The 27,147-nt window shown below is 47.1% G+C and overlaps 1 protein-coding gene across 1 annotated transcript in view; it reads left to right on the forward strand.

Annotated features, from left to right (window-relative positions):
• Nucleotides 1-12,100, forward strand: part of LOC8038135 (sorting nexin-32) — a 148,280-nt gene extending 136,180 nt beyond the window's left edge. The window contains 2 exon segments of the mRNA XM_042291852.1: nt 10,138-10,307; nt 11,212-12,100. Of these exon segments, the coding sequence (XP_042147786.1) occupies nt 10,138-10,293 (156 nt within the window). The 3' untranslated portion in view covers nt 10,294-10,307; nt 11,212-12,100.
• Nucleotides 12,101-27,147: the final 15,047 nt, after the last annotated feature.

The following is a 27,147-nucleotide window of genomic DNA, read 5'->3' on the forward strand; positions in this document are numbered from 1 at the left end:
TACTTTTGCGGTGCTCCTGTGCATTCCTATGGGAAAACGCGCGTGCATTTTGTCTCTTCGCCGGAAAACAACATGATTAAGTTTTGTTATTTCTTTCGTACCGAATAGTGTGTACCTTTATTGGTATTGTGAGAGTGTAATTGCTTTAGTTACAGCATTTTTCTTTACCGCTGAACGATGTTAAACTTTGCTATATTTCAGGCCCAAACCCCTGTTCCACGGCAGGTATATAAAAACGAGCGACGATTCTAAGCAAAATAACGATCGAAAGGAATGCAGAGTGTGTTCAAGCTTCGCTAGCATTCCAGTGGCTCTTATATATTGCTAATATGCCCGTCCTGCCGTTATATGAAAATGACTCCGTCGTGCGCATCTTTACGATCGGTTAAAAAACATTTGAACATAAAAAATAACGTGCGTTGGCCACAAAAGGTGTGTCTTTTTATTATTTCCTATGTCGGGCAGCTCTTATCGGTCACCTGTTCTCTGGCTTGTCCCTATTCGGAAAGATTTGGAGCGTGCGGGTGATGCTTTTAACCCAGAACAAGCATCTTCGCACATGAGTAGAAAAAATAAAGCACTACTCATTTAATGGAAATCGGACTATATTACGTGGCTTTCAATTAATTTTGATCGTCTGCATGCACAAGGAGCTACTTATCCAGTGTTACGGCGAAGTTCTTGCCGTCTCTTTTGGTTTTCCAGATGTCCTTCGTTCGTTTGACACGTATATCCCCTATGCTAGAAAGTGCCGACGCCGTGTTCGCGCTAACAGTGTCCGACAGTGGACATAAATACACGTACAAAGCGGTTTTTGCACCGTTTTTCTGGCCACGAATTTAAAATAAAAACGCCGTAAGTGACCAATTATCTTGTCTTCGTGACTGAGAAATGTTCCAATGTGCCTAGTACGTACGAATTATTCGTAATATTTGCCCTTATAATCGAGCGCAGAGATAAAATGCACTCGCTTTTTCCCATAGAAATGCATTACCGGAAGTCAATTTCGGACTGGTTGCTGTCTGCTTCAATTTGCAGCTGCACACTAGCGCCAGTTGAACTTCTAGCGTACATTATAATAACTTTATGCGCAAAATACGCCAAGTATATCGTGCCACGAATCAGCATTAGGAAAGCCTCATACATGGGTAAACGGGGCGTCGTGTATACAAGTTGTTTGAAAAAAGAAAAGAATAATAAAAAAACTATAAAAAAACATATGTAGCAACGGTGCTGTGCATATTTTTTGATCGTCCTTAATTACGTGGAGTTCAGATATCCAGTACCCGGGACGAGTGAAAAAAAAGTAAGACATTACCAAAACAAAAATAGGTGACACTTGCGATCAAAACGAACGCATTCCATAGCGTGACAAGGGCAAAACGATGTTTTCCTGCGTACCAGATGTTGCGCCATTCAAGGTATACGACGCCCGTGTAGAAAAGGTCAATACCACTCATCTCTATTGTAGTAGGCTGGATCGCGGATCGAAGCTTGTTTGTCGGAGTCGAGTGGCACCACCGGCGGCCAATGCTTTAGATCAGCAAATGCATTGGCCCCTATAAAAAGAAAGTAAAAACCTGAGATTTTTTGTTTGTCTTACTATTCCCGCGAACCCTCATAAACGTTTCTGTACAAGATACTTCACACACGCTTCAAAAAGTTCATTCTTAATCCTTCCTCCCATAGAGTTCCTTGTATTGTCTGGTGTCAAACAATGGCCGCCACCCGTGGTGCCACCGTCGGGCTCCCGATCCGCGATCCAGCCTACTACAATAGAGATCAGTGGTTCATACTTCGTTTCATTCACCGTACGTCGGAGCGCAGCCGACGCTGGTGTAGGAGCCGACAAAGCAAATCAAACAGCGCCGGAAGCGTTCGTCATTTTCATGTGGGTGTGTTATTGCCTTCTAATCGAGCCAAACGCAGAAAAGCGCGCCGTGACGTAACGATTTTGGTTTCCTTGTGTGTGTTAGCTTCTCTTCTGTGGTCCCCGACAGCTCAAGGAACGCAGGACGTGTTTTTTTTTTGTGTTCGCTCTTCCTGCTCTTTGATTGGCTCTTCGGTGTCGTCATCGGCTCATGCCACAATCCGATTGGCTAAGGAGCGATAATGAGATGCTTGGGATTTGCCACGCCCTCGGTTGCTCTCAGTGTCTACGGCATTTGACTATCTTGCTCTGTAGTTCAGATTCACAGGGAGGGCTGTGATCACTGATGCATGCGCACGTGGTCAAAGAAAGCGGTGTTGCCGTTCCCTATTTCAGTGATGGGATTACTGCGCCATGTACCCCATTATGCGCCAAAATGCTTACCGTGCTACGACATCCCGCTATGTTTTGTTAGGGTGTGCGGAATCTTCGCGAACTCTGCGCCAATGCTCGTTTCACTTTATCGATACGAAAAATGAGCGTTCGGGGCGTCGCTACACTGCCGCGTTGTTACGGTGAGCTCGCACGAATTTCGGTTATCGCTCCGAATAACGTCAGATTTTATTTGATCTCCGTATCGAACACTGCATCAGTACTCAGAAGTTTTATAATATATATATATATATATATATATATATATATATATATATATATATATATATATATATATATATATATATATATATATATATATATATATATATATATATATATATATATTTTATTGTTGGGGGTACGAGTTTGGGCAGTATAGTTTGCTTCGTTGAGTGCGCTTCTCACCACCCATTGGTACGCTGCAGAGAAGCTACATCCGCGGTGTGGACGTCGAGATTAGAGTGCCGTCATGTGCGCTTCGCATAGAGTGATGCCAACTGCCTGTTTCCCTTTCCCACACCCTCTTCCACCGCCATTTTGTTTCTCTCATTGTTTCCCCGTGCGCCGGAAAGTGGCCTTTGTGTCCATCGGTAATCCCATCCGAGGGGGAAAATGCTAATCCTCCCTCCGTGGGTTCCACAACGCTGCTCCGAACTTCTGAGATAAGGTGCTTGTTTCCGGGAGGGTTATAAGCCCCGCGGATTATCGCCGAGGAACAAAATGGCTGCTGGTTTGTCGGCGAGTGGTATTACAAAGGGTGGCATCACCCTATAGTCGGTTACAAGTTAAGAAGGTAGTAGAAGCCCCTCCCCATAAGCGTGATGCGCCCGCTTCAGACGCCTTCGCAGTCGAGAAGATAGTTCGCTGAAAACGCCCCTTCTACTTCAATGGATGGATATTGACTACAGACAGACCTTGTAGCGGGCGGCAGCTTGCGCCACCTAGCCGAGGCAAATTACTCGCTCCGGAAGGTTGACGTAAAAAGAAGGCTTCAGTGCAACGAAAATTGTAACTTTTATAAGTAATGCATACATGGTTGTTGGTTTTAGCTTGATAACCTTCCTACTCGAATTAGGTACATTCCGTGTATTTTCTGCGTTTGTTAAAAAAAACCTGCGTTTCGGGTTTTGAAAGTTCCTGCGATTCGCGTTTTAACAATAGGGAGTTTTAGAATAGCGCACGCTAAAGCTTTGCGTACGCAAAGAATAGCGTCGTCGCCACTGCGCATGCTCCGAACGCAAACCAGGTTTTGCGCTTTGCTTGCGCAATTTTAGCGTGCGCTATTTCTCGGAAATAGCGTGCGTACGCAAAGAGTCTTTGCGCTTCTCCTGGGAGGATTCGTGATGAGAAGTTGGCTAAAGCCAAGACGAGCACAGTTAAAAAAAAATGGCGGCTTCCAGGATTATGTCGGCGGCTGCTTTGGCGGCGTCGTGAGCGCGACGTCGGTGGTATCCTCGCGAGTGCAATTTTCAATACGGGACGACATTGTACTCGGTTTGGCAGCGATCACCGACAACTTGATGCTTGCGACGCGCGAACATTTCACGGCGAAGGAACGATTTGCGAAGGTCAGTACACGAGACCTCTCTTGCCGAGGCGACGCAAGCGGACACGACCGCTCAACCGCTCGCGTCGCGTTCTCATGTTTAAACAAATTAAAATGCTATTCTGGACCAAAAAACTCGTTTTTTTTTTTCTAAAGTTACAGCATTTCGTGTGTGAAATGAAATATTTTACTGTATCGTGGTGGCGTCGCAAGCGCGAGATGCTTGGGCTTTAGCGTCGCGGCGGAGAAACGCTATTCTAAAACTCTCTTGCGTCGCGTGCGCTAATACAAGCGCTAAATTTAGCGCTAGCGTGCGCTAAAATTGCGTACGTTATTCTAAAACTTCCTAATGCCGAAGTCGCCGTTTTCCGTTATGAATCCCAACGTGGAGACAGCGGAATCCGATTCCTCCGATTCTTCTTCGTCAAGAGAGTCTGGTGCAGCCTCGCCGCCTACGCCAAGGCGCCTCTACAAGAAGCATAAGAGCGGCGATGTCCTCAACCGAGCTGCACGGCAGCTGATAATGAACGCGTGCGTTCAGGTGCGACACGAACCGCCCGCCAAGCCCGGCCAGCCCGGCCTCACTGTGGAGGAGTCCTGCATCAAAGTCAGCAAGCTGCTTGGCGTTGGTGTACGCACCGTCCTCGAGATTAGGAAGCAGGCGAAAGAAACTGAGGGACAAGTTGTGACACCTTCTCGGAAGCGCCCAGCAAGTGAAGGCAAGAGGCGGCGCAAAGTCAGGTACGGCGAGTTCACGTTGTGCGCGCTAAGATCGTGCGTCCACCGTTTCTTTCGACGGAACGAGGTCCCCACGGTCAAGAAGATAACGGCGGAATTCTGCGCGAGCACTGAACTTCCCTCGTTGAAGGCTTGGACTGTGCGTCGCCTTCTCCACGACATCGGATTCGAGCATGACAAGAGGGAACGAAACTCCCGGTTGATTGAACGAGAGGACATAGTCGCCTGGCAGCAGAAGTACCTGCATGAGATCGCACGTCACCGACAAGATGGTCGGAAGATCTTCTACTTGGACGAGACGTGGGTGACGGCAGGGCACACTGTCTCAAAGGTGTGGGTAGACACGACAGTGGCCTCGTCTCACGACGCCTTCATGCGTGGTCTCTCGACTGGCCTCAATCAGCCATCGGGGAAGGGCCAGCGTCTTATTGTCACCCACATCGGCAGCGATGAAGGCTTCGTCGACGGCTGCCTGGACGTGTTCCGTGGACAAAAAACCGGTGATTACCACGAGGAGATGGATGGCGCCCGCTTCGAGAAGTGGTTCGACGGTGTCCTCGACAAACTGCCGACAGGAAGCGTTATCGTCATGGACAACGCTTCTTACCATTCACGGCGGTTGGAAGCAGTGCCGACGACGAGTTCCCGGAAGGACGACATCCGACAGTGGCTGACGTCTAAGAAAATTTCATGGGACCCCAAGATGGTGAAGAAGCAGCTGCTCGACATTGTGGCCTTGGTGAAGCCACAGCACCTAAAGTATCGTGTGGACACTGCTGCCGAGACAGCTGGCTGCACTGTGGTCAGGCTCCCACCGTATCACTGCGAGTTCAACCCCATTGAACTGATATGGGCGCAGATCAAGAACGGCGTTGCTGCCCGAAACACGACGTTCAAGATTGTCGACGTGGGGAGACTCCTCAACGAAGAAGTTGACAAGGTCACCACTGACAACTGGATTAATGCTGTCAGGCACGTTATTGACATTGAAGCAACGTTCCGACGAGGCGGTGCCACAAGTGCCCACATCCAGCCCATCGTCATCCAGCTGGATGGAGAGGACACCCCATCCGAGAGTGACCTGTCTGGTGTCGAGCCCCTTGACGAAGCTTAAGGCCACCATTATGGAGAAAGCGTGGAACATCTCGGAACACAAAACGGTCCTTTTAAGGACCACTTATTTGCTTTAAGATCGGATTGCTGTTCTTGACCACCACTAACCTCCCGTGTCTCATGTTGTCATGCATCTCTGCTCGTTGCCGAATAGCATTTCGATATGCAGCCACCAGACAAACTTTTTATTTTTGTTGCGATAATGTCTAAGCTGGTCTATACATTGCACTGTGCCATAAATCACCAGTATAGATTTCAACTTCACGAAAACAAAAGTTTGCAGCCCATCTAGGGCAAAGACATCAGATGCCATATTGACCCTTCCCGCTGTCTAAAGATCTTTGCTACGCAGCAAATGGAATTTTGATTGCAAATAAGCTCTTTTTTGTCTAAGAAAAACGACACAACATATCACTGCCAGTGCTCTGCTTTAAAGCATAAATGGGACGTCTGTGGCCATTTACATGACTGAGGCTTCTGGGAATAACAAAGCCGTGTGTTAGCACAGTGGAGAGCGAAATCGCAGTACTAGTACTCTGTTTCTAAGTCTAAAGGGAACGCCTATGGTCATTCTCATGACCGAGGCCCCTCTGAAAACAACAATAATGTGAGTCAGCACAGTGGGAAGCTAACTCTTAATGCCATTGACCTGTTTCGAAGCATAAACTGGACGTCAGTGGCCATTCACATGACCGAGGCCACTCTGAGAATAACAATAACGTGCATCAGCGCTGCGGGGAGCTAACTCTAACTGCCAATGACCTGTTTCGAAGCATAAACTGGACGTCAGTGGCCATCCACACGACCGAGGCCACTCCGAGAATAACAATAACGTGCATCAGCGCTGCGGGCAGCTAACTCTAACTGCTAATGACCTGTTTCGAAGCATAAACTGGACGTCAGTGGCCATCCACATGACTGAGGCCACTCTGAGAATAACAATAACGTGCATCAGCGCTGCGGGCACCTAACTCTAACTGCCAGTGACCTGTTTCGAAGCATAAACTGGACGTCAGTGGCCATCCACACGTCCGAGGCCACTCTGAGAATAACAATAACGTGCATCAGCGCTGCTGGCAGCTAACTCTAACTGCCAATGACCTGTTTCGAAGCATAAACTGGACGTCGGTGGCCATCCACACGACCGAGGCCACTCTAAGAATAACAATAACGTCTGTCAGCACGGTGTGCAGCTAACTGTAACTGCTAATGATCTCGTTTCAAAACATAAACAGGACGTCTGTGGCCATTCACACGACTGAGGCCACCCTGGGAATAACAATACCTTGTGTTAGCACAGTGGAGAGCAAAATGCGAGTGCTAGTGCTTCGTTTCGAAGCTGAGTAGACGCGTCGAAAGTTCCCTTGAAGTCGACGGCCATTATGACTCTTGGGTCCCACTTTGGCGAGTTGGCCAACACCTCGTGGTGGATGAGGAGCAGGCTGCCCTGTGCGCCGAAGTGCGGTCTGAAGTAGTGCGGCATAGATTTCCTGAATTTAAGAGGCGCCATTGTACTCGCTTGAAATATATCGTAAAAACAGCACTAATTGCTTGACACGAGAAAACGTCGGCTACAACATTGATGAAGGATTGGTGAGAGGACGGAGATCTGGGGAATGCCAATGCCAGTAACTGGGCCTAGCTCAAGCTTGATATTGTCCGTCTTGCAGAAACGCTGTGATGAAGTGAAGCGGTCTTCCATAGAGACCTCAGTTTTGAGCCTCCCGGACTAGTGCAATGTACAGGATTAAATCTAACGTTTTCAAAGCTGATAAGAACCACAATGCACAGATTGCAGCCAGACTTGTTGCCAAGGGCAGAGTCGTGAAGTACCGAAAGGTTGTCTTGTCCAGTCCAGAACCATATCAAATTTGCCTTATGGCCCCTTATCCAATTCCGGGTCTTGAACTTTAACAGCAGAGGGGCGCGAAATTCATTTTCTTCTTTGTTTAGAGTGCATTTGTTCTGGCAATGAGTATCTAAAAATGATGCCTGCGATAGTGTTTAAGTAACGCGGCTCGGGAACAGGCCTTTTTTTCGCTGCCACTCATTTCATCAAATGACATTTCCCCGACAGTTTGTTTCAACGTTGCGACGCTTTATCAACAGATTGTTTCATCGACACTCGCTCATCGACATATCTTGCTATGTTTCGTCGACAAGATCTTGGTTTGGTTAGGGGTGCGCTGCTTAGTTGGTGAGCAAGGGTACGGGTACATGCAGGGGGTAGGACCACCCTTACACGCTGCTGCGAAGCGGCATGTACGGGTGGGCTGGGTGGGTTCACATTTTTGTAATGAACTGCTGGAGACTGTCGCCGCAAAGCGTCGTGAACTGGGTCGGTCGGATAGTTTATTATGTGCTTCAGTGATAAACGCACAACAAAATGTTCCTACAGCGTGAAATTTTTGTGTCGATGAAACTTCACAGCACAGTGTGGCAGTATCAATGAAACTAGTCGTAAAAAGTTGATGAAACGTGTCGATGAAACAACAGGGACCCTTCTTTCCAATGGTTCCATGGAGGCTCTGACAATGAGGACTGCAAGGTTGCCTCCAAGAAGCTCAATGTTTTTACACGAGTCTGTCTTTGCCAAGGTAGACCAGAAAGACGATGGCAGATTCTGAAGAGCTCGTTCGCGGCTACGGCCTGGTATGATCCAGAGATAAACATACATCAGAAATGCAATTAGGCGGTTTGAGCTGTTGCTTGACTCAAACATTGTTGATTTTATTGTTATAAAGACAAATCATTCTGCCACCTGCATTCGGACCAATATCAAGAGTATTCGGTATGTTTTCAATTCTTGATTTAAACAAATATTTCGCATATAAGAAAGCCACAATTCATGAAGCAGGAAACTGCCCTTACAATCAATTTTTATTGACCATACTTTTCATCTTTTACAAATTATTAAACCAACGCTGCGATCCAGTATTGTGGACACATTTCCCTTCTTAAATTGGAAAAATTGGTGCGTGTTTACCGGTAATACCTCAGGCCGCGACGCAAAGCGAGTGGAGGTACAGGCGTCACGTACCCGGGTTTCGAAGCATAAACATACGACTGACAGCGCCTCGAGAGCAAGCAGAATGTTCGGAAGCATTTGAGAGAACCGAATCTGCTTCCCTCAAATTCTCTGGTATTTCTTCCAAAAGAAGACATCAGCCATCTTAACGTCCAAAACAATATCAATTAAATGTTGGTAACATACGCATCACTGGCTTTATCATTTGTGTGCCACCTGTATGTAACAGCTCATTATTGCGAACGAGGGTGTACCCGCGGGTACTATCGCACTCATAGATTACCGTGCAGCCGATTGCGACGCGGAAACTTGACAAGGACGTCACGTTTCACAGATGAATGCATACTGCTTCGAAAGCGTCATTTCAGTAGACAGATTATTTATTAACGCCAGCAAAGGTACGGTCGAAATTGGGTAAAGACACTTACTGTGTTCGCGGTTCACTTATGCCCCTCCCGCACAGCCCACTACACTTATAAAGAAGAGTTTGGTGACCGCTGCATTTTAACGTCGCTCCACGGAAACCACTGCGAAGAAAAGCCGATGCCTTCACGATGTTGAGGCGCAACCCGAGGCAGAGAAGCAGACGGCGTTCGACGTATGTACGATGCTAGGCCTTACTCCCGCATCGAAATTTTCGATGGCAATGCTATCGCTGGATTCTCACGCTGTCGCGCAGAACCTATTTCAAATAAAAGTGGACGCGGTTACGACTTAGCGACGTATGCTCGGGTAAGTGAAAAACCGCATTAAAAACAGAATAATTGCTGCAAGATACTCGAGTCGTAAAAATCTGCCCGGCAGCCATGTTGAAAATATTCATTTGCCAGAACAAGATTGGTTCGGGCAGGTCGTGACGTCACGGAAACAACGGGACGCGATTGGTGGCGGAGGAATACAAGATTCCCTTTGAGGGGCTTTTGCCGCTACCTTCTTGACTTGTAACCGACTATAGCAAAGCGCACGTGAAGGCTCCCTGGTCGAGATTATTTGTATTTCGCTTCGTCTCAGCACAGCGTCGGCGTCATGTTCAGGGGCAAAACACCCCTTCAGGGTGGAACGTGAAATAGTGCACGACTAACCGCGCGTCATCTTATGTTATTCATATTATCCCCCAGAAATATGACCCCTAAGCCTCAAGTATAGTTCAGTCGTCCATCTTTTCGATCGGTCCATAGGGTATTATGAAAGAGTATAAAGGCGTCCACTGACTTTCTCCACGGTGCCTCTTGGAACACACGTACGTCCGTTAAGTTCTCCGAGCGATCTGATTTGTGATAAAACCTGTTCGCGGGGAAAAGTTTTCCAGCATGACGAAACGTTTCCAGACCAGGTAATATCTGGGCTGCGGTGCTAGTAACACCCCTTATTTGAGTAAACGTTTAGTGATGGCGTGCGCTTGCGCAGATGAAGCGGTTTCACCGGGACCGGATACGGCACCTGGGCCGCCAGCTGGCGCTATACGCTGAGGCGGAGCTGGCCAGTTCGCGCGAAGCCTGCGCCATCTTGGAACGCTCGCTGCTCCGACTGGCGGCACGGCCCCGCAACTGCAGGGAGGACTGAGGCGCCGAGCGCCGGTAGGTACCGACAGGGGGCGACTTGTTCGTAATAGGGTATACGGTGTGCAAATTCGCCTGACCTCTGCGCACCTCGTGCGCTTGTTTACCGGCGAAATGCGCCCACGCTCAAGACGCGCTTGGATGCCTCGTCATGGCGCGTTCTCTACGCGTTGTGCATGTTGTCCGTGGATTGGCGTGCCCCTCCTCGCTTTCCAATCCGCCAAAGACTCGTTTGAACAACTCGCCGTATAATTTTATGGTCGCCGACAGGTTAAGACTACAGTAGGAGCTTCGCCTCCAGCACGCACTTGTTACCTTCCGACCAGCTTTGGCTGCGCGTGCGCCGAAGAGTTATCACATGCAGAAAGCTCACGCTGGAGACGGAGCAGCTAGTGTATTCTTAACCTGTTACCGATTATAGTATATATATACTGTAGCACTATGATAACTGAAATAAAAAAATGCGATCATCACCATGCCCCGATAATGAATGGAACCACCTTCCGGCCCCCATTGTTTCAATTGTAGACAGTGTTATTTTCTAAAAAGGCGTTGATTAGTATCTTTACTTGATTTTGTTAATCATGATTTTTATCAATTTTCCCTCGTGAGTTTTTTTTACTGGCGACTCATTGTTCCCCCACTCCCCCTCTGTAATGCTTTATGCCCTGAGAGTAAATAAATGAAATAAAATCACGCAGTCCCATTGACAAAAAAAAAAGAAGAAAAAGAAGCATCCGTCCAAATGAATTCCCACTGAGATTGTATGGACACAGCGGCATCCATGTCGGTTACCCTTCTTATTCGTTGAAAACGATTAAAGGAAGAACAACGATTGGTGTATTGAGTGCCTCGCAGGGCAGTAGATGTGGAGGAGCTTTTAAGAGTGTATGGCGCAGTTACTTTTCTTCTTGGTTTTCAGGTAAACGCTTTTCTAGCGTCCCCTGCTTGGGGATCGGAGCGAGCCCCCCGAAGCGTGACGGAGAGCGACCCTGTAGTCGAGGGAGTTCCACCACACTTTGCCCATTCGTAGGCTTGTGATGGGCACTGTGTGTGCAGTGCTACCGGCGACGCCCCCCAGCTCGACTGCGTCTGCCTAGGCTTTCTTCTTTTTTTTTTTCTTCCCGCCAAAGATCTCCGTGCGGAGGGCAACTGACTTACCTCCCTCCGCCCGTTCTCACTGCGTGTAGTGCCGCGGATTATTGCGATCCTATCGGCGGCAAAACAGCAGAGGTGGTCGCGTTGGGTGCTTGTTTTCGCCTTGTTTGCTGTGTAGCCCGCCTACATAGACCCCAGCGGGCATGGGTTGGTCGAACGTCGCGTGCGCCCGCTCGTCGTATTTATATTGGTTGATACGATCAACCACCAAGATCGCAGCATTACGCGGGCGTCGGCTCTTGCGATGTAATCTTGCTGCTACTTTGGACCACTCCGATTAATGGGCTGTAAAGACGCCAGAGATGCTAGTCGGAGGGCCGTACCAGGCAGGCATTATACAGCGGCCGTGTGTTTTTCTTGCTTCTGCGGTGTGTTTGGGGGATACGGGCGGTTGAGTGCTACACGATCCTGGAGATCACTGAACACCAGTGTTCCTCAGTTTAGTTCTTCTTTGAATGGTGAAACTCCTTACAATACCCGAAGCTACAGCAGGCGATCGGGGGAACGTGTAAATAACGTTCTCCAAGGTAAACAATAAACAGAAGCATCGTGTCAAAGAAAAGACTAATCTCACCGCCGCAAGAGAAACACGCACTCGTTAAAGGCGCCCTAATACATCGGGTGTCGCAAATAGCGGCCAGGCTCTTTAAATCGATCGCAAAATTCGGTTTCGTAACCGATCGCGCTACGATTTTCTGCAGCGTTGCCCACAGATGATGCGTTGTTTTTGTAAAATTGGCAAAGAGCAAGCTTACTTCAGGAAATTAGAGAACGAAAAAGGCTTAACTCCCATGGAAACGCAGCGAAGTGACTGGTCGTCAAACCATAGGGCACCCTGTTATTTAAAGACCAGTGGCTTCGCTGAGTTTCTAAAGGAGTTAAGCCTTTTTCTTTTTTTTTTTTTTACTTTTTTCTCAGGTAAGTTTGCTCTTTGCAAATTTTACAAAAACCAATGCACCATCTGTGGGCAACGCTGCACAGAATCGTAGCGCGATCGGTTACGAAACCGAATTTTGCGGTCGATTTAAAGTGTCTGGTTTCTGTTTGGGACATCCGATATATCGATGAAATGCTGTTGGCAGGTTGGTTGTAGTGTTCTCGGTAAGTGTGCATGAATACGCAGAACGGTTTGTAACACAACGGTGTTTTGTGTAGGAGCTACCTTTGATGAGGCAAGAATCGGACCTGGTTGATTTAATTGGTTGTACTTAGAAATTGGTCGGAAAGAGTCGTGTTTCTTTTTTAACGAGTGCAGGTCCCGTCAGCGTGACGAACACCGACCCTTGTTCGCCTAGAACACAACATCAGCTCTCTCGGGACTTGAGTAATATTTTGGACCATATATATACTGCTTACGAACTTGTTATTTTTGGGTCTGGTCGGTGACTATGCAGTGCAAACAAAAATATAATAGCGATGTGTGTGTGTGTGACGCGTCGGTAAACAGTGCTCGTTGCTTGTCTCCCTTGTTGGGACGAAGCTCTTATGGCTACACGAACTGTCCGCGATGTGTAAGGCTGTTTCCGAAGATTTGCACACATGAAACCAATCAACATTACGTTGAGGTTAGTTAGGCATCACCGAGGTTGACCCTATAGGTTATTTTATTTATTTATTTTATTGGTTTGTTCGCGTTGAACTCATAAAAGCCTATGAAGCGAGTTACAGAAAATTATTTTCGACTGCCTGGAGCTGAGCCGGTTGGTATGACATGATTCTGAAGGTTTCCAGCTGAACGTAGAAGTAAAAACCAAGGAGTGGAGCCAGCAGTGTGTATCTCTTTTTCTCCACTCCTTGGTTTTTACTTCTACGTTCAGCTGGAAACCTTCAGAATTATTTTCGACGCTACAGTGGTCGTCGTGCAACCAATCAATCGGCAAGACGACGCTAAAATCCTATGCACGGAAGCCGTGTTCGAGTCACGCGCATTCGTATACCTGTATAGGGAGTATTCACTAGACGCCATATTTGTGGGTGCTGTTTAGAGCGCATGCTCAGAACGAGCTCACATTAATAGGCTGCTAAGACCAGCAATCTTGATGGTGCGGAATGCACGTTGGAGAAGAACTGTGGAAGCTCGCCGTGAGCACGCGCTCAGCAGTCGCGCACACAGCTTTGGCCGCCAGTGAATACTCCCTATAGGTGGTTATATAAAATAAAATACAGGGAATATTGAGAACGCTTAAAGTTTACCGATGCGCTTGTGCGGGCAAAGCGACAGTGACGTGATGTTCGGCACCTGCTTGAAAACGTTCATTCGCACTATGATGTAAAAATCAACGTCGCACACAACGAGTCTTTAAGCGCTGCTTGCTTTGTGAGACGATAAGAAGTGGCGAGTTTTGGAATAGCGTATCCAAAAGCTGTGCCTACGCATAACAAAATAGCGTCGTCGTCACTGTGCTTTCACCGAGCTCAAACCGCTTTTTGGGTGGGCCCATGGCAAAGACGCCATTTCTTTGCGTACGCTACAAGTTCAGGTACGCCACTAAAACTCAATAATATGACTCACGCGACTACGACCGTGAGCCATGTTATCGTCGAGTAAAGCCGTGTACTTATTAACTCCACGTTTGATGTTTCAAAACTCGACGTTGAAAATGCGATGGATCCTACGAGAAATCTCCGACAGCGACGCCATTTTTGTTCACACGCGAGCGTCACAGGACATCTCTCGTATGGAAACCTGGACTGGGTGGCAACACCCCCTCTTCTAGTACACTCTATAGTGGCAGATTTTGTTTTTATGTATTATTATTACGACGATCGCTTTGAGAGCAGGTTTTTCGGTGCCGTGTGTCATGTGTTTACGCAGCTCTGTTTTTATTCCGGATGAGAAACGACACATCGACCGCAGTCGTGACAAAGGTTCCGCCCGCCATCCAAAAATGCCCGGTGTCCTCGCCTGTCGCGAGAAAATAGGGTGAAATAAATTGTCAGTTTAAATTACCGTCATTTTCCTCTTCCTTCGTGGTCCTCTCTTTTCCTATCGCGCAGGAGCCTTGACTGTACTATAGAAGTAGGTCACCACCCGAGGAAGACGCTGAATGCAGCTGGAAACATATGCATACGTTATATTCTGGCGGCCAATGCTCTTCTTGCACGTGCTGAGACGGCGAGCTCCCACAATGCTCAAGACTGTCGCTATTAGCGGTACGTGGGAATTCGTTCTGAGCATTCGTTGCTAACATAACGCTCACACAACATGGCGCCCAGTTCATTGAACCGATTGACTACAGCGTGTTACATTCCGTTCCAACGTCTATAAGTCCACAGCCAAGCACGTCTTAAATCTTGGCGCTTGCATTCCCAAGCTTCATGTACGGCATTGCTACGAGGCTCTATTGCAGAAGGCAGGATGTCACGAAAAAGTGGGAAAGGTCTATTGGGTGCGTCACCCGAGAGACACCGCGTGAACCCTGGTTGATACAAACGTATACACACTCACAAAGATGTGCATATATATAGAGGGTGTCACGAAAAGAATTTACACTATTTTTTTTTTTTACCGCAAAAATAAACTAGGCATCGTTGAACGCTCATTTTCCGCTCAAAGGTAGCGCTAGAGGTCACAAACAGATGCCGAAGTTTCAGCCCGATCCAAAACCTTATTCAAAAGTTATAAGTCATTTTCTAAAAAGTCCAATGGGAAAATGGCGGCCGAAAGAGTTTTCGAATACATGGGGTTCTATGGCACCAGAAACCGAAACCGGACAAAAATTTGCTCCATTTTCCCATTGAAATTTTCAGAAAATCACTTATAACTTTTGATTAAGTTCTCGGATCGGGCTGAATCTTTGGCATCTGGTTGTGACCTCTCGCGCTCCCTTTGGGCGGAGAATGAGCGTTCGGCGACGTCTAGTTTATTTTTGTGGTAAAAACAAACAAAAAAACTGTAAATTTTTTTTTTGTGACACCCTGTATATATATATTTAACATAGGTCACGAGTGAAAGGTATTCAGATGCGTCCGAAAAATATATGGGTACGAAAAAGGGTGCACAGACGCAGCAGTTGAAAAATGGAAAAATACAAAAATAAAAGTTTATTTGGTAATATGAGTGGGAAAAAAGTAAAGCACGAAGTAGGTAAACAAGTAAAACACTGAAAAGGTATATTAGAAAATAGTGTATACACTAAAATTCGAGATAAACAAAGAAATTGTATGCGCACGTAAAGGTATACATATATAAAATAATAAAACTAGTTTACTCGGACAAAATTAGTGCAAAATATTAGTGGAAAAATAAAAAGAGGGCTTAGCGGGTAGGCGTCGACGATTATATATATATATATATGTGTGTGTGTGTGTGTGTGTGTGTGTGTGTGTGTATGTGCGTGCGTGTGTTCTGTGGTTTTTCCTCTCTATATATCGCAGGTTCTCGCGTCCGTCTTTGAAATGTTTCTTCACTTCCTCGCTTGCAGGCTTCTCCCGGAGGGGTCATTATATCGGCCTTGGCGTCGCCCACTTCCGCCGAAATCGGCAGCACCCAGTATTCCACCACAAAACCGAGCATATGTGCGTTCGGGTGCGACTTGACAGGGCCGCTGCCGCCATGTCTACGCACGCTGTTTGATTGCAGTCGCCGCTAACACGGAACATTGGCGATGCCTTGGGGCGTATACGCGACCGTGAAACAGGTCTGCCGATTTTCCTCTAATGGGCACACCTTCGGTTTGTCATCGGCGCGCTGTTCCAGAGTCGACCTTTTACCGTCCGTTGATCGCATCAGTTGGGTGTCTTTTTTTTTAGGCAGAATTGTCATTTAGCAGTTTATTAGGCAGTTTTAATTGATCGTTCCGATACCTCTATTAGGGAGTTTTAGGGAACCGTTTTTGCACATCCGATACGGTACAATGAGCCCTCCGGTACGCTCTGCGCATGCGCTGCCACAGAAGACTCGCCTATGCACAGTGCGGAAAGTCATCGTCGGAGAATCGGGTTACTCTCTATTATGGCGATACCCGGAGATAACGTTAAGCTTTCGTAGATTGTTTTCTCTGTCCCGGAACGCTCTTTGCAACCCGGTACGTTATCCGGAACTGTGCACACGAGGCTAGCGGTGCGCAAGCGCAGTAGCGGCGTCTTCATTGCAGAGAGAGTAGCGGAGGGGTCGGGAAACACGATTGAGCTTGTTGATATACCGTTCCGACGACTCCGACAACGACACCCTATACTTCTTCGGCGCTTTTGCTCACGATCGTATCGTTATCGGATATCGTTGTTGGAGGTATAAGAACGATCTACTAAAATTCTGCGTTCTACGGAAGCTCTCTACGGTCTACGAAAGCTGCCGAACGATGCGGTACAGTCACAAGAAAGGTTTCGAATGCATTTTCAGTCGAGTTTTAATAGATCGTCCCGATTGCTCCGATAACGATACGCGATACTCCGCCGCCGCCTTTGCACATGCACCGTATCTCTATCGGGTATCACCATCGGGGGTATCGGGGGTATCGGAGCGATATACTAAAACTCTCTAATAACACAGCCGGGTAATAATATAATGTGAGTGGTGCGGTCTCCGACCTATATTCACATCAAAAGCTACAAAACTGCGTACGCGTAAAAAACAAAATCAAGAAGAGGCGTCGCTGTTGTCGATTTGTATGTAGGATTTGTTAGGACGTTGTTGTGTCGGAGATGTTTCAAGAGTAGGCCATCTTCGATGAGCAGATTTATGCGTAATCATAATATGGTACATGCTCTTTCAACGTAGAAAACGTAAGCAGCATTAACGAGTGAGCGTGTGTGCTCGTGTGCACAGATTCGTAGGCTTACGCACCAGAGCATATCGATGCTGACTTTTCGGATATAAATAGCTGTTTGAGTTTGATCTGCCGATTCACTAGGTGGTATACTCCCTACTGGAGATTTGAAATGATAAAAATAAAGAAGTTTCAGCGTGGGAAGTAAATAGTCTCATTGGAGGAGAAATAAACATTTGATGTCATAAAATACTGATGACAGTCAATCTTGAAGGTTCTTTATAAGTCGCAATTTGAAAACGCCATGAAGCAGCTGTCAAATAAATTGAAAATATTTGTGTAAATCTGACTTCTGTCTAAAATTAAATATGAAAAAAAAAGGATAACGCCCGAACTAAAAAAAAAAACTAAGGAAAGGAAACAAAGATTGCTTTAATTTTGTTCGGACGCGTCACTCGCCTGTGTCGTTTGTTGATGATAATGATGGCATTGATGCTGCAGCTGTTCCGTTTGAATCCGCCGGTTTCGAAACAAGTTTATACCTAAACAAATAATACAAATATAAAACGAAATCCTTCCTTTCCGTCTTTTTAGTTCGTCGCCAGCAATCCTGGAGCCTCCTTTCTGTTCTGTCACCTGCTTCTCGCCACTGGGCTTCGTACTCTGCACGGCGCGCTTGGCGTTCGCACATCGAGAGGCATCGCAGCATGTCGTACTTTGTCTGTACTTGTATTCGGGAGACCCGTTACAAGTCATTTGAAAGGCACACTGCACCACCTCTTGCGAATTTCACAAAAAACACGGCTTTCCGTGTTTTTGTGAACTTCGCCGGAGCAGGCGACTCGGCTGCCTGCTTCGGCATCCGTCGTTCAAACTTTAAAGATTTAAATACGTTCTCAGTTTCCCGCAGGAACAGAGTTACGCCTTAAAATTTCACGAGGTGACATGCGCTACCGAAATGCACGTTCTATTAAAAATTTGAGCTCGTCACACGCAGGCACCGGTGTTTCCGAATCATTTCACGGCCATCCTCGCTAGCTATGCCACCATATATATCATCTCCATAGACCACCATAAACAGTGTGGCCCCCCAAAAAAGAAAAGAAAAAAAAGAAGTAGGTTTTGTTTTTCGCTGCAAAAGTGAACTCTGTTGTATCGCCGAACGCTCATACTCCGTCCAAATGTAGCACTAGAGGTACGGACCCAATGCCGAAGTTTCAAAACTAAACCGTTATTTTATTTAAAAGTTATAAGTACTCTTCTGAATTCTGAAAATTTCAATTGAAAAATGTGGCCCATTCCCGATAGCTGTCGCCATTGGTCTTCATGTACTCGGGGGCTTCGCCGTCGGCCCTCATTTTCCGATCGAACGTTTCACAAAATCGCTTATAAATTTTTAATCAGATGACGGCAACTTGTGAAGGTTAGGCATCTAGTCCTAATCACTAGCGCTACATTTGGGTGAAGACTGAGCGTTCGGGGATGCGTACTACTTCATTTTTACGGCAAAAATAAAAAAAAATAAAAATAAAAAGAGACATTCTTTCGCGTAACGGTTCATTGCACGTGCCACCCTGTTGGCCGCCGCTGTCGGGTGCTTGGGAAACGTGGCGGTATGTCCGCCCGTGAATGATGGCCGCCGAGGAGCGACGTCGCCGAGGTTTTTTGGGGCTCGCCGTTGAGGGTCACGGGCACCCAGTCGTGACCCGGCTCCAGATGCACACACACAATGCGGGGGGTCCGGCGTGTCCAAGTTGGCTCTTGATGCGCGCCTGGTGTCAGTCGAGAAAAACGAACCGTTGGTGTTGTTGTTTGTTTGTGCCGCAAAAATAAACTGCGCGCGTTGCCGAAAACTCTGGTCTCGTCGGCATGTCGAGATAGACGTTGGACTAAGACAGGAGTCTCAAACTCATTCGAGTGTGGGGGCCAAATAGCCCGCCCACGACAGAAGGTCCAGGGCCAACGGGAAAGAGGAAAGGGGGTTGATATTTTGCTATTTTGGGGCAACAAACAAGTAGCAGTGGTGTTTTAACTCGCAAAGTAGCTGACTGTCCCATGGACACACTAGAAATTTTCTAGAGAAGGAACCTTGTGCTCTCTGATTTTTGTGAGCTCACCGTTCCCACTAAGCACAAGACGTCTCATAGCCGGCTTGAAACGGCTCGACTAAGCTAGAGACGTTTTGGACTACGCAAGACGTCTCAAGATATCTTGACGTAGATGTCTTAAAGACACCTTAAAGAGACGACTCACGTCTTAGGCGTTTTGTAGCTGTCTCTAAGATGTCTAGGAGACGTCTTGCAAGACGTCTTGTAGCCCAAGAAAGAGGAAGCGTTTTTAAGTCTACAGGGCGGCTACAAGATGACTCAATACGTCTTAGGCTAGCACGTCTTGCAAAGACATTTACAAGACCTCTTGCTCGTCTTGCCAAGACGTCTTTAGACGTCTAATAGACGACTTTGTGTTCAGCGGCGTTGTGCCATCTTTAGCTTTCATTTACATATACGACTACCTTGGGCCCACACCTGATGTTTTACCACGTTTCAAAACATCAACATGCTGGCAGTTTTAATGCAACGAGTACAAGCACGCCGTCCTTGCCTTGTGGTACAATTTACTATGCTCAAGAGGCATAGGTAGGAATATCTCTTCATACGACAGTGTTTGCTTTTCTGACGATTTTTATAGCATCATTATAAGAAAATACTTGTATTTGGAAGGTATTGTCTGACAGCTAGAAGCCCGAGCTCGTAGCTTTATCTTTAACAGTTGCTCCTGCTGAGCGAGAATTGGTGCAGCCGGGGTGCCTCCTTGAGCCAAGAGCTCGAGCTTGTAGCCTAGTAGCGGTATTGCCGTGCCGGTTGATTTAAATGACTGAGAATTAAATATTTATATGAAGCCCAAAGTCCCAGAGAAAACAGACCGCAAAATGTGTGAACACGTTTTATGAGCAGGGGTCCTTTTCAAGCGGAAAGGAATCGATTATTTTTGGGCGCATGTAGCGCTCCAGGCATGGGAACGTGGGCTCGCAGCCGCGGAATTCATGCGGGCCGCATGCGGCTCGCGGGCTGTGTGTTTGAGACCCCTGGAGTAAGATATCAAGGATTCAGGACGTACGATTACCATGAAAAGAAGCGAGAGTTTCACCTTACCATGAATCGCAGTGGATAAGAGCCAATCCAAACCAATCCAGCGCTGCGAATGTATCACGTGATTATACGCATCCCCGCCCGTCACTGCGCCCCTCCTGAAGGTCACCTGAGACGCTCGCACGGTGTCAGGCTGGCTTCGATGGACCGCAGCGTGTTTCTGTGGTCCGTCGTATAGGTGCAACGGAGCACAGCGGAGGACGCCGCCTGGCAGCAGAAGCGGGCTGACTGCTTCTGATCTCCGCTTCATGAACGCACCTCTCAGGACCCGAGTGTTTAGACGCCCTCGTCTCGCGTGGTGCCACTTTCGATAACATTCCGCGCAAAGAAACAAGCACACGACGTCTGCTTTTTTTTCTTTCCTACTTCTCGTCGACAGTAGAGCCAATTCTTACAAAGAGGCAGCCACACTGCTCGAATACATCTTACAAAAGACACTTCATGTTCGCTGCAGATATGAGAACATCTGTGGACGCGCCTCGGGCCTCTTAGGACCACATTTGCTTCTACATACGTGTGCTATCTGCAGACGGTTTTTGTTTTGTATACCCAGTGTTACAGGACTGTCACACAAGGAATAAAAGCACGTCTAGGGCGGTGTCTACAGAGTGCATGATGTACTCGCGGTGGGACCACGGCTGTAGCAGTGTGACCGCAGCCATACGAAAGACCGTCTGCAGACATGTTGGAAGCGTACATACGTGTGGAGCAATTATGTTTAGAACATGCTTCAGCGTGTCCGCAGGTACGTCTATCATCGGATCTGTAACGAACACCGCGTCTTTTGTGTGATGTATACGAGCATGCAGTCTGACTGCGCATTGGAAAGCAGACATTCTGCTTCTGCTCTTCAATGGCGTCATCTCATAGAGAAGACAAGGCGCGTTTTACTTCTGTTTCTTTCTGTCGCCGTACAGTTTCGAAACGTCGGCAGTTTATTCCAACGGCTAGCGACCCGGAACAATATTACTGTTGTTTTTTTCTTTTTTCGCAGACATCTTTATGGCCAGGGGGCGACACTAATGCGCTAAAGAAATGTCGCTAATTACACCGTTCTAAGGTTCACAAATTCGTAGCCAACGTGTGCGATCTCCACATTCAACAACGCGCACGTTCGTCGTATAGAGATTGCGAGCACATCACGCGCCATATGCACGAACGCTGGAAATGACACCACCCAGAAGCCCTTTCTTGGAATGGCCTATGCGGAGCGCAAGTTTGTCTGCTTTTTGCGCAAGGGCTGCGATGATGTCAGAATTCTAAACTCTTAATGGCTGATTGAAAAAAAAAAATTATGTGTAGACCTCCAGGCATCTAGCATTGAGGTCTACCCACTATCCTTCCAATCAAAGCCAATCGGAGCCGTCGTTCTGACGTCACTGCAACTCCTGCGCAAGAAGCAGACCGACTTGCTCTCCTGATAATCACTGATATGGTGAAAACGAAAGGGCGTGTCCTTCGGACTTCCAAATCACGAAAACGCATTCAGACATTTGCACAAATATTTAAGCGAGATACATGCATCACCTTTCTCGCCCCTCCTTCTTTCCCTTTCCCTCTCTCTCTCTCCCTCTTTATATTTGTGTGTGTGTATTTATAACTTATGTAAAACGTAAGACTCTTCTAAACCGTAGCGACAAATGTGAATTAATTTCTCCGGAGAAAATTCTGTTTCGGCTTTATTTTCTTACTGAGACCCGCCACAGAAGCCGCTCATCCTGTTGTCCGGTTGACTTCGCAACGCAGCGATCGTGTATTCCAAAAAAGCTGTCTACACTATGGGAAACAACAATTATACCTCTACGCGTCCTAGCGAAACCAAACCCGCAAGGTCATATGTTGAGTGCAGTGCCGGTTGCCTCTCTTCCTATAGATATGAACCGCTCACGTACGGGAGGGTAAGACATTCATCCTGAACTCGCAGTGCACTCCGGAGTCCCGCTGCACATTTGCGTGTTCTGGATTTGAACAGCGGCTTCCTTACGTCGCGGTCACACTTCTAGTACATCGTACAATAGACATCCTGCGGACGTTCTGTCTGAGGCGTGTTTATTCCTCGTATGGGAGGGTCCCATTGGTCACGCCAAAGCTGTCCACAGACACGTCCGAAGCACGCACATACATGTATGAAGCCTTCGAACATGCAGGAGGCGTGTGTGCACATACTTCTGTCATCATGTGTTACAGCGAACACCGTGTTTTTCCATGATGCATACGAGCAGTGCGACCGCAAGCGGCTTCAGAGTGTAATGTCGACACGTAACACTTGCCAGTTGTCCCCCCTCCGGAAGGTGAGAGACCTTGACCGTAGAGAATGGCGGCGGAAAACGCGTATCTGCGCAACACCCCTACGGACGCCTCGAGGTCAAATGTGTAGCAGCTTTCTCAGCTGTTGGCCAGCAACATCCACCCACCTCTTTTTACTGCCAGCTGTTGTGTTCCCGTCTTTCAGTGTCGTGATGCCCCTGAATCCACCGTAGTGCAAACGCAAAAGACCGCTCTCCGGTGTATTCAGGCGTCACGCTCATTTGTACTTTGCTGTGTTTAGTTTAAAGCTGGACTCTATGGGCGGGTGAACCAACGTCCGTGCATCCACACGTGACAGCGCGCCGCCGTAGTGGAGTTAACTTTCTGTGGAGCGCCGTCGCGGGCTTCGTCGAGCAAACTGGGCGCGCTAGGTCCACTCTCCTTTGCTCCCACTCCGGCGCTCCGAGTTTCATACTCCGAGCGCGGCAACTAAACGCACCGCAGCGTACAGGAGCGCGATACACCAAAACTATCGACGAGCTGCATGAGCCACTTCCGACCGCACGGTTATGGCGAACCCGGCATCTCGTGGGTGTACAGGTAGCAGAAGCCGAAATTATCTCGAAGATAAATTAATTAAGTCCTCCGTAGAACGTCAGAGTGTAAATTACAAAAAAAGAAAGATCGGTGACGTTAGGAACGTTCTACGAATATTTTCATGTTCGTGAGAGGTTTCAGCAGTCATTTCGAGCAGACGTGGCGGAAGTTACCTTGACCGATCTATTTATTGACCGTGCATGCTGTTCAGATTTAAATAAAAGACAACGTTCTTGAATTTGCTTGTCGACGCAGAAAACTGTGAAACTTGTCAGGTGTTCTGTGGTTCCGTCTTGCAGCGCGAGACGGAACCCGTCGATGTGCTACGCCGATACCGGCACACCGCCACGTTTAATAGATAGCACGTCGATTCGTTTTCTGACGAGATTCGTCGGCAAACCTTTTCCGCAACGCAAACTGAGGTTTTGACATTCCAATCGAAGTATCTTTTTTCGCTGGGCTAAGCATTCTAAAAAAGGCAGCCGTCCGACTGTCTTTTCAATTCGAAAACCTTTCTGTCGTTGGGCTATCGGCACGCTGCCGTTTAATAAATACATTCGGCTTTTTTCTTTTTTTCTTTTTTTTTTTCAGGTGAGATGCACGGACAAACCTTTTCCGGAAAGCTAATTGCCGTCTTTGCTTTCAAATCAAATCGTGTTTACCTGCTGGATTAAGCAATATTCAACTGAAAAGGAGCAGCTGTCCGAAAGCGCCCTTCACCTCGACAATGTTAGCGCAGCCATCTTGTTCGTGGGCGTGACGTCACGGAACGCGAACAACTCACTCACGCTCCGAGAAATACTCGGTGCACGGAGAGCGCGCTCGAGTGTCAGTCTCCGGCGGCGCTCCCGTCCGTTTAGTAAACAAAACGCCAAACTCACGCGCATTTCTTTTTTTTTTTTTTTTACGTTTTGGGTAAAGTTGCAGTTGGTCGAATGTCACAAAATTCTGTATGTCTTTTTTTTCTAAGTTTTTTTTTTTTTTTTAATTTCTCATGAGTTGTTATTTCTTATGTGTCTCCTCTTCTACCAGCCGAGAAAGTTCTAGGTCCGAATTCTCTTCGATGTGATTGTTTTAATACTTTATTTTTTATTTTCTTGTCAATCTAATATACATTCAGATATTAAAATGGCCATTTGGGCAAGTTTATAGTGAAAAACAGCGCGACTGGAGCAAGTACAAGGAAGGGAGATAGATACACAGGACAAGAGGTCAGGAGTATGCTTAGAATCTAGGGTTGCACCCGTGCTCAGCAATATTTTCATAAAACGCTCGACGAAATACGTAAGGTATTCACCGAACAAGGTCTAGGCCTTCGGTTCCTCTATGAGACCCCAGGAGAACCATATTAAGATTTTATATCCTCTTGTGAAATTGAAAGGAAATTATATATGCTGGTCGTGTACATCCTAAACCCTTAAATGGTTTACGAAACTATCGGTCAGCACACCCAAAACTCAAAGAAAAGCATAGCATCTTCCTGTACGAGGACTGCATTACCAAAATCTTGCATCCACAATATGAACACGAGCTTTTCGCTCCAGGTTCAGAGGATCAGATATGCGGAATATCGGATTCAGTCATCACTTCGGCCTGCGACAAATTAATCGAGTAACTCAAAGCGGGACTACGAAAGGGGACCTCGTTAGAAAAGAAACAAAGGCCAAAAAAGGAAAAGGCGAAAAAACTTGCCAGTGTCAATTCGGGGGGCGGCGACGCAGACGACTAAGTCCAGTGGTGGGGTGTCTTTGGCGTTCGTATTGATAGATGGCGTCGGGAGTAGCGTTCGAAGGTGCAGCCCATAGAGTTATTATAATGTACGCTAGAGGTTCAACTGTCGCTAGTGTCTATGCAACTTCCGTGACGCAAATTGAAGCAGACAGCAACCAGTCTACTTTTGCGGTGCTCCTGTGCATTCTCATGGGAAAACGCGCGTGCATTTTGTCTCTCCGTCGGAAAAAAACACGCGACACTTAGGTTATTTGGATCGTAGCGAACACTATGCACCTTGAATGACATTGTAAAAGTGTGATTGCTCTGGTTAGCGCATTTTTCTTCCTCAGTGAACGATGTTTAACTTCGCTACATTTCAGTCTCAAACATGTGTTCCGCAGCACGTGTCTAAAACCAAGTGACGATTCAAAGCAAAATTGCAATCGTAAGGGATATAGAGTGTGGTTAAGGTTCGCCAGAATTCCGGTGACGCTTTTACACTGCTAATATGCCAGTCCTGTCACTATATGGAATTGACCCCGTCGTGCATAAGCGGATAAAAACATTCAAAACGTAAACAATAAAGTACGTGGGCTATGAAAGGTTTCTCTCCGTATTGTTTTCTCTGCCGGGCAGCTTTTATCGCGCACTTGTTCTCAAAGATTTCGAGCGTGCGGGTGATATTTTGAGCAATGAGCATAGAGCAAGCACCTTCGTACAGAGCAGAAAGATTAAAGCTGTGTTTATTTACTTATTTAAAATCAGAATATATTACGTGGCCTTCAATTTATTTTGATCGTACATGCACGGGTAGTTACTGATCCAGTGTTACTGCGTAGTTCTTGCCGTCTCGCTTGGTTTCCAGATGTCCTTCGTTCGTTTGGCACGAATATACCTCATGCTGAAAAGCGCCGACGTCGTGTTCGCGCTAAAAGTGTCCGACAGTGCACATAAATAAACGTACGAAGCCGTTGTAGCACTGTTTTTAACGCGATGAATTTGAAAGAAAAACTCCGTAGCTGACCAATTATTTCGTCCGCCTGACTGAGAAATGTTCCAAGCTACCTAGCAGGTACAACTTATTCAAGATATTCGCTCTTATGACCGAGCACAAAGTGAAAATGCACTCACTTTTTCCCATAGAAATGCATTAGCGGAAGTCAATTTGTTGCTGTCTGCTTCAATTTGCGTCAGCACACTAGCGCCACTTGAACCTCTAGCGTACATTATAATAACTCTATGGTGCAGCCAACGAGGTCGGGTGCAGCCAACGTTATTAGGTTACCTCAATTGTGGAACTCCCGCGGAGGGGGGTACCTCCCTCACTCACTTCAATCTGCTAAGCGTCGTTCGAAGCGCTATCTATATTTTCGTTTCATAACTATGCGTTCCAAAGAGCCCAGCCAACGTTACTAAAACACTCAGTTGGGAAACTGCCATAGAGACTGCTCTGAAAAAGTGGCCCCGATCTGTCTACGAGAACCGAGCTAATGGCGAACACAAAGCCGCCATTTCTCCCGCAGCGGCCACTCGAGGAACGGCACGTGACTTCCATTTTGGCTTTAATCGGCCATTTTGGCGCCGAAACAGATGCAGCGGAAGGGGTTACAGGGGTGCCACCCCCGTCTCCCCGGCGGACGCACCGCGCCTTACAACCGAAGTTAGAATGCACCTATAGGTCTGGACGCGCTACCTGAAAGCACCGCTGAGGCATGGTTGTATAAAAAATATTAATTATGCCACAAAACCCTGCAAACTAAAGATTTTATAAACATCACGCTCCCATCATTTTGTACTAAACTCCAATAAATTTCATACAAAAAGAGTCTTTTCCGTTTGTTTTTACGCAAAAACATGCTTTCTAAAAGCTCAAGGTGACCACAGTACAGACAAATGATGAAGAGTGGCGCTGTTGTCGTATTTAGCTCGGTCTCGGTAAACGCCAGCGGCCCAGGTTTCAACGGCGAGTTTCCCAACTGAGTGTTTTAGTAACGTTGAGGCCAGCTGAAACGCCAAAAGGCGATCACAACGCCGCCATTTATCCTGCAGCAGTCACTCGAGGAACTGCACGTAACATCTATTTTGGCTTCAATCGGCCATTTTAGAGAAGAAACAAAAACAGTGGAAAGGGTTACAGGGATGCCACCCCCGTTTTCCCAGCGGATGCGCCGCGAATTTACCCCGATGTCAAAATGAGCCAGGTCGGGACGCGCTACCTGAAATCACCGCTGGGGCATGGTTGTATGAAAACAATATTAATTGTGCCGCAAAACCTTGCAAACTAAA

The sequence above is a fragment of the Ixodes scapularis genome, unplaced genomic scaffold (assembly GCF_016920785.2).
Source record: "Ixodes scapularis isolate PalLabHiFi unplaced genomic scaffold, ASM1692078v2 PGA_scaffold2__306_contigs__length_199485367, whole genome shotgun sequence".
Classification (NCBI taxonomy): Eukaryota; Metazoa; Arthropoda; class Arachnida; order Ixodida; family Ixodidae; genus Ixodes; species Ixodes scapularis.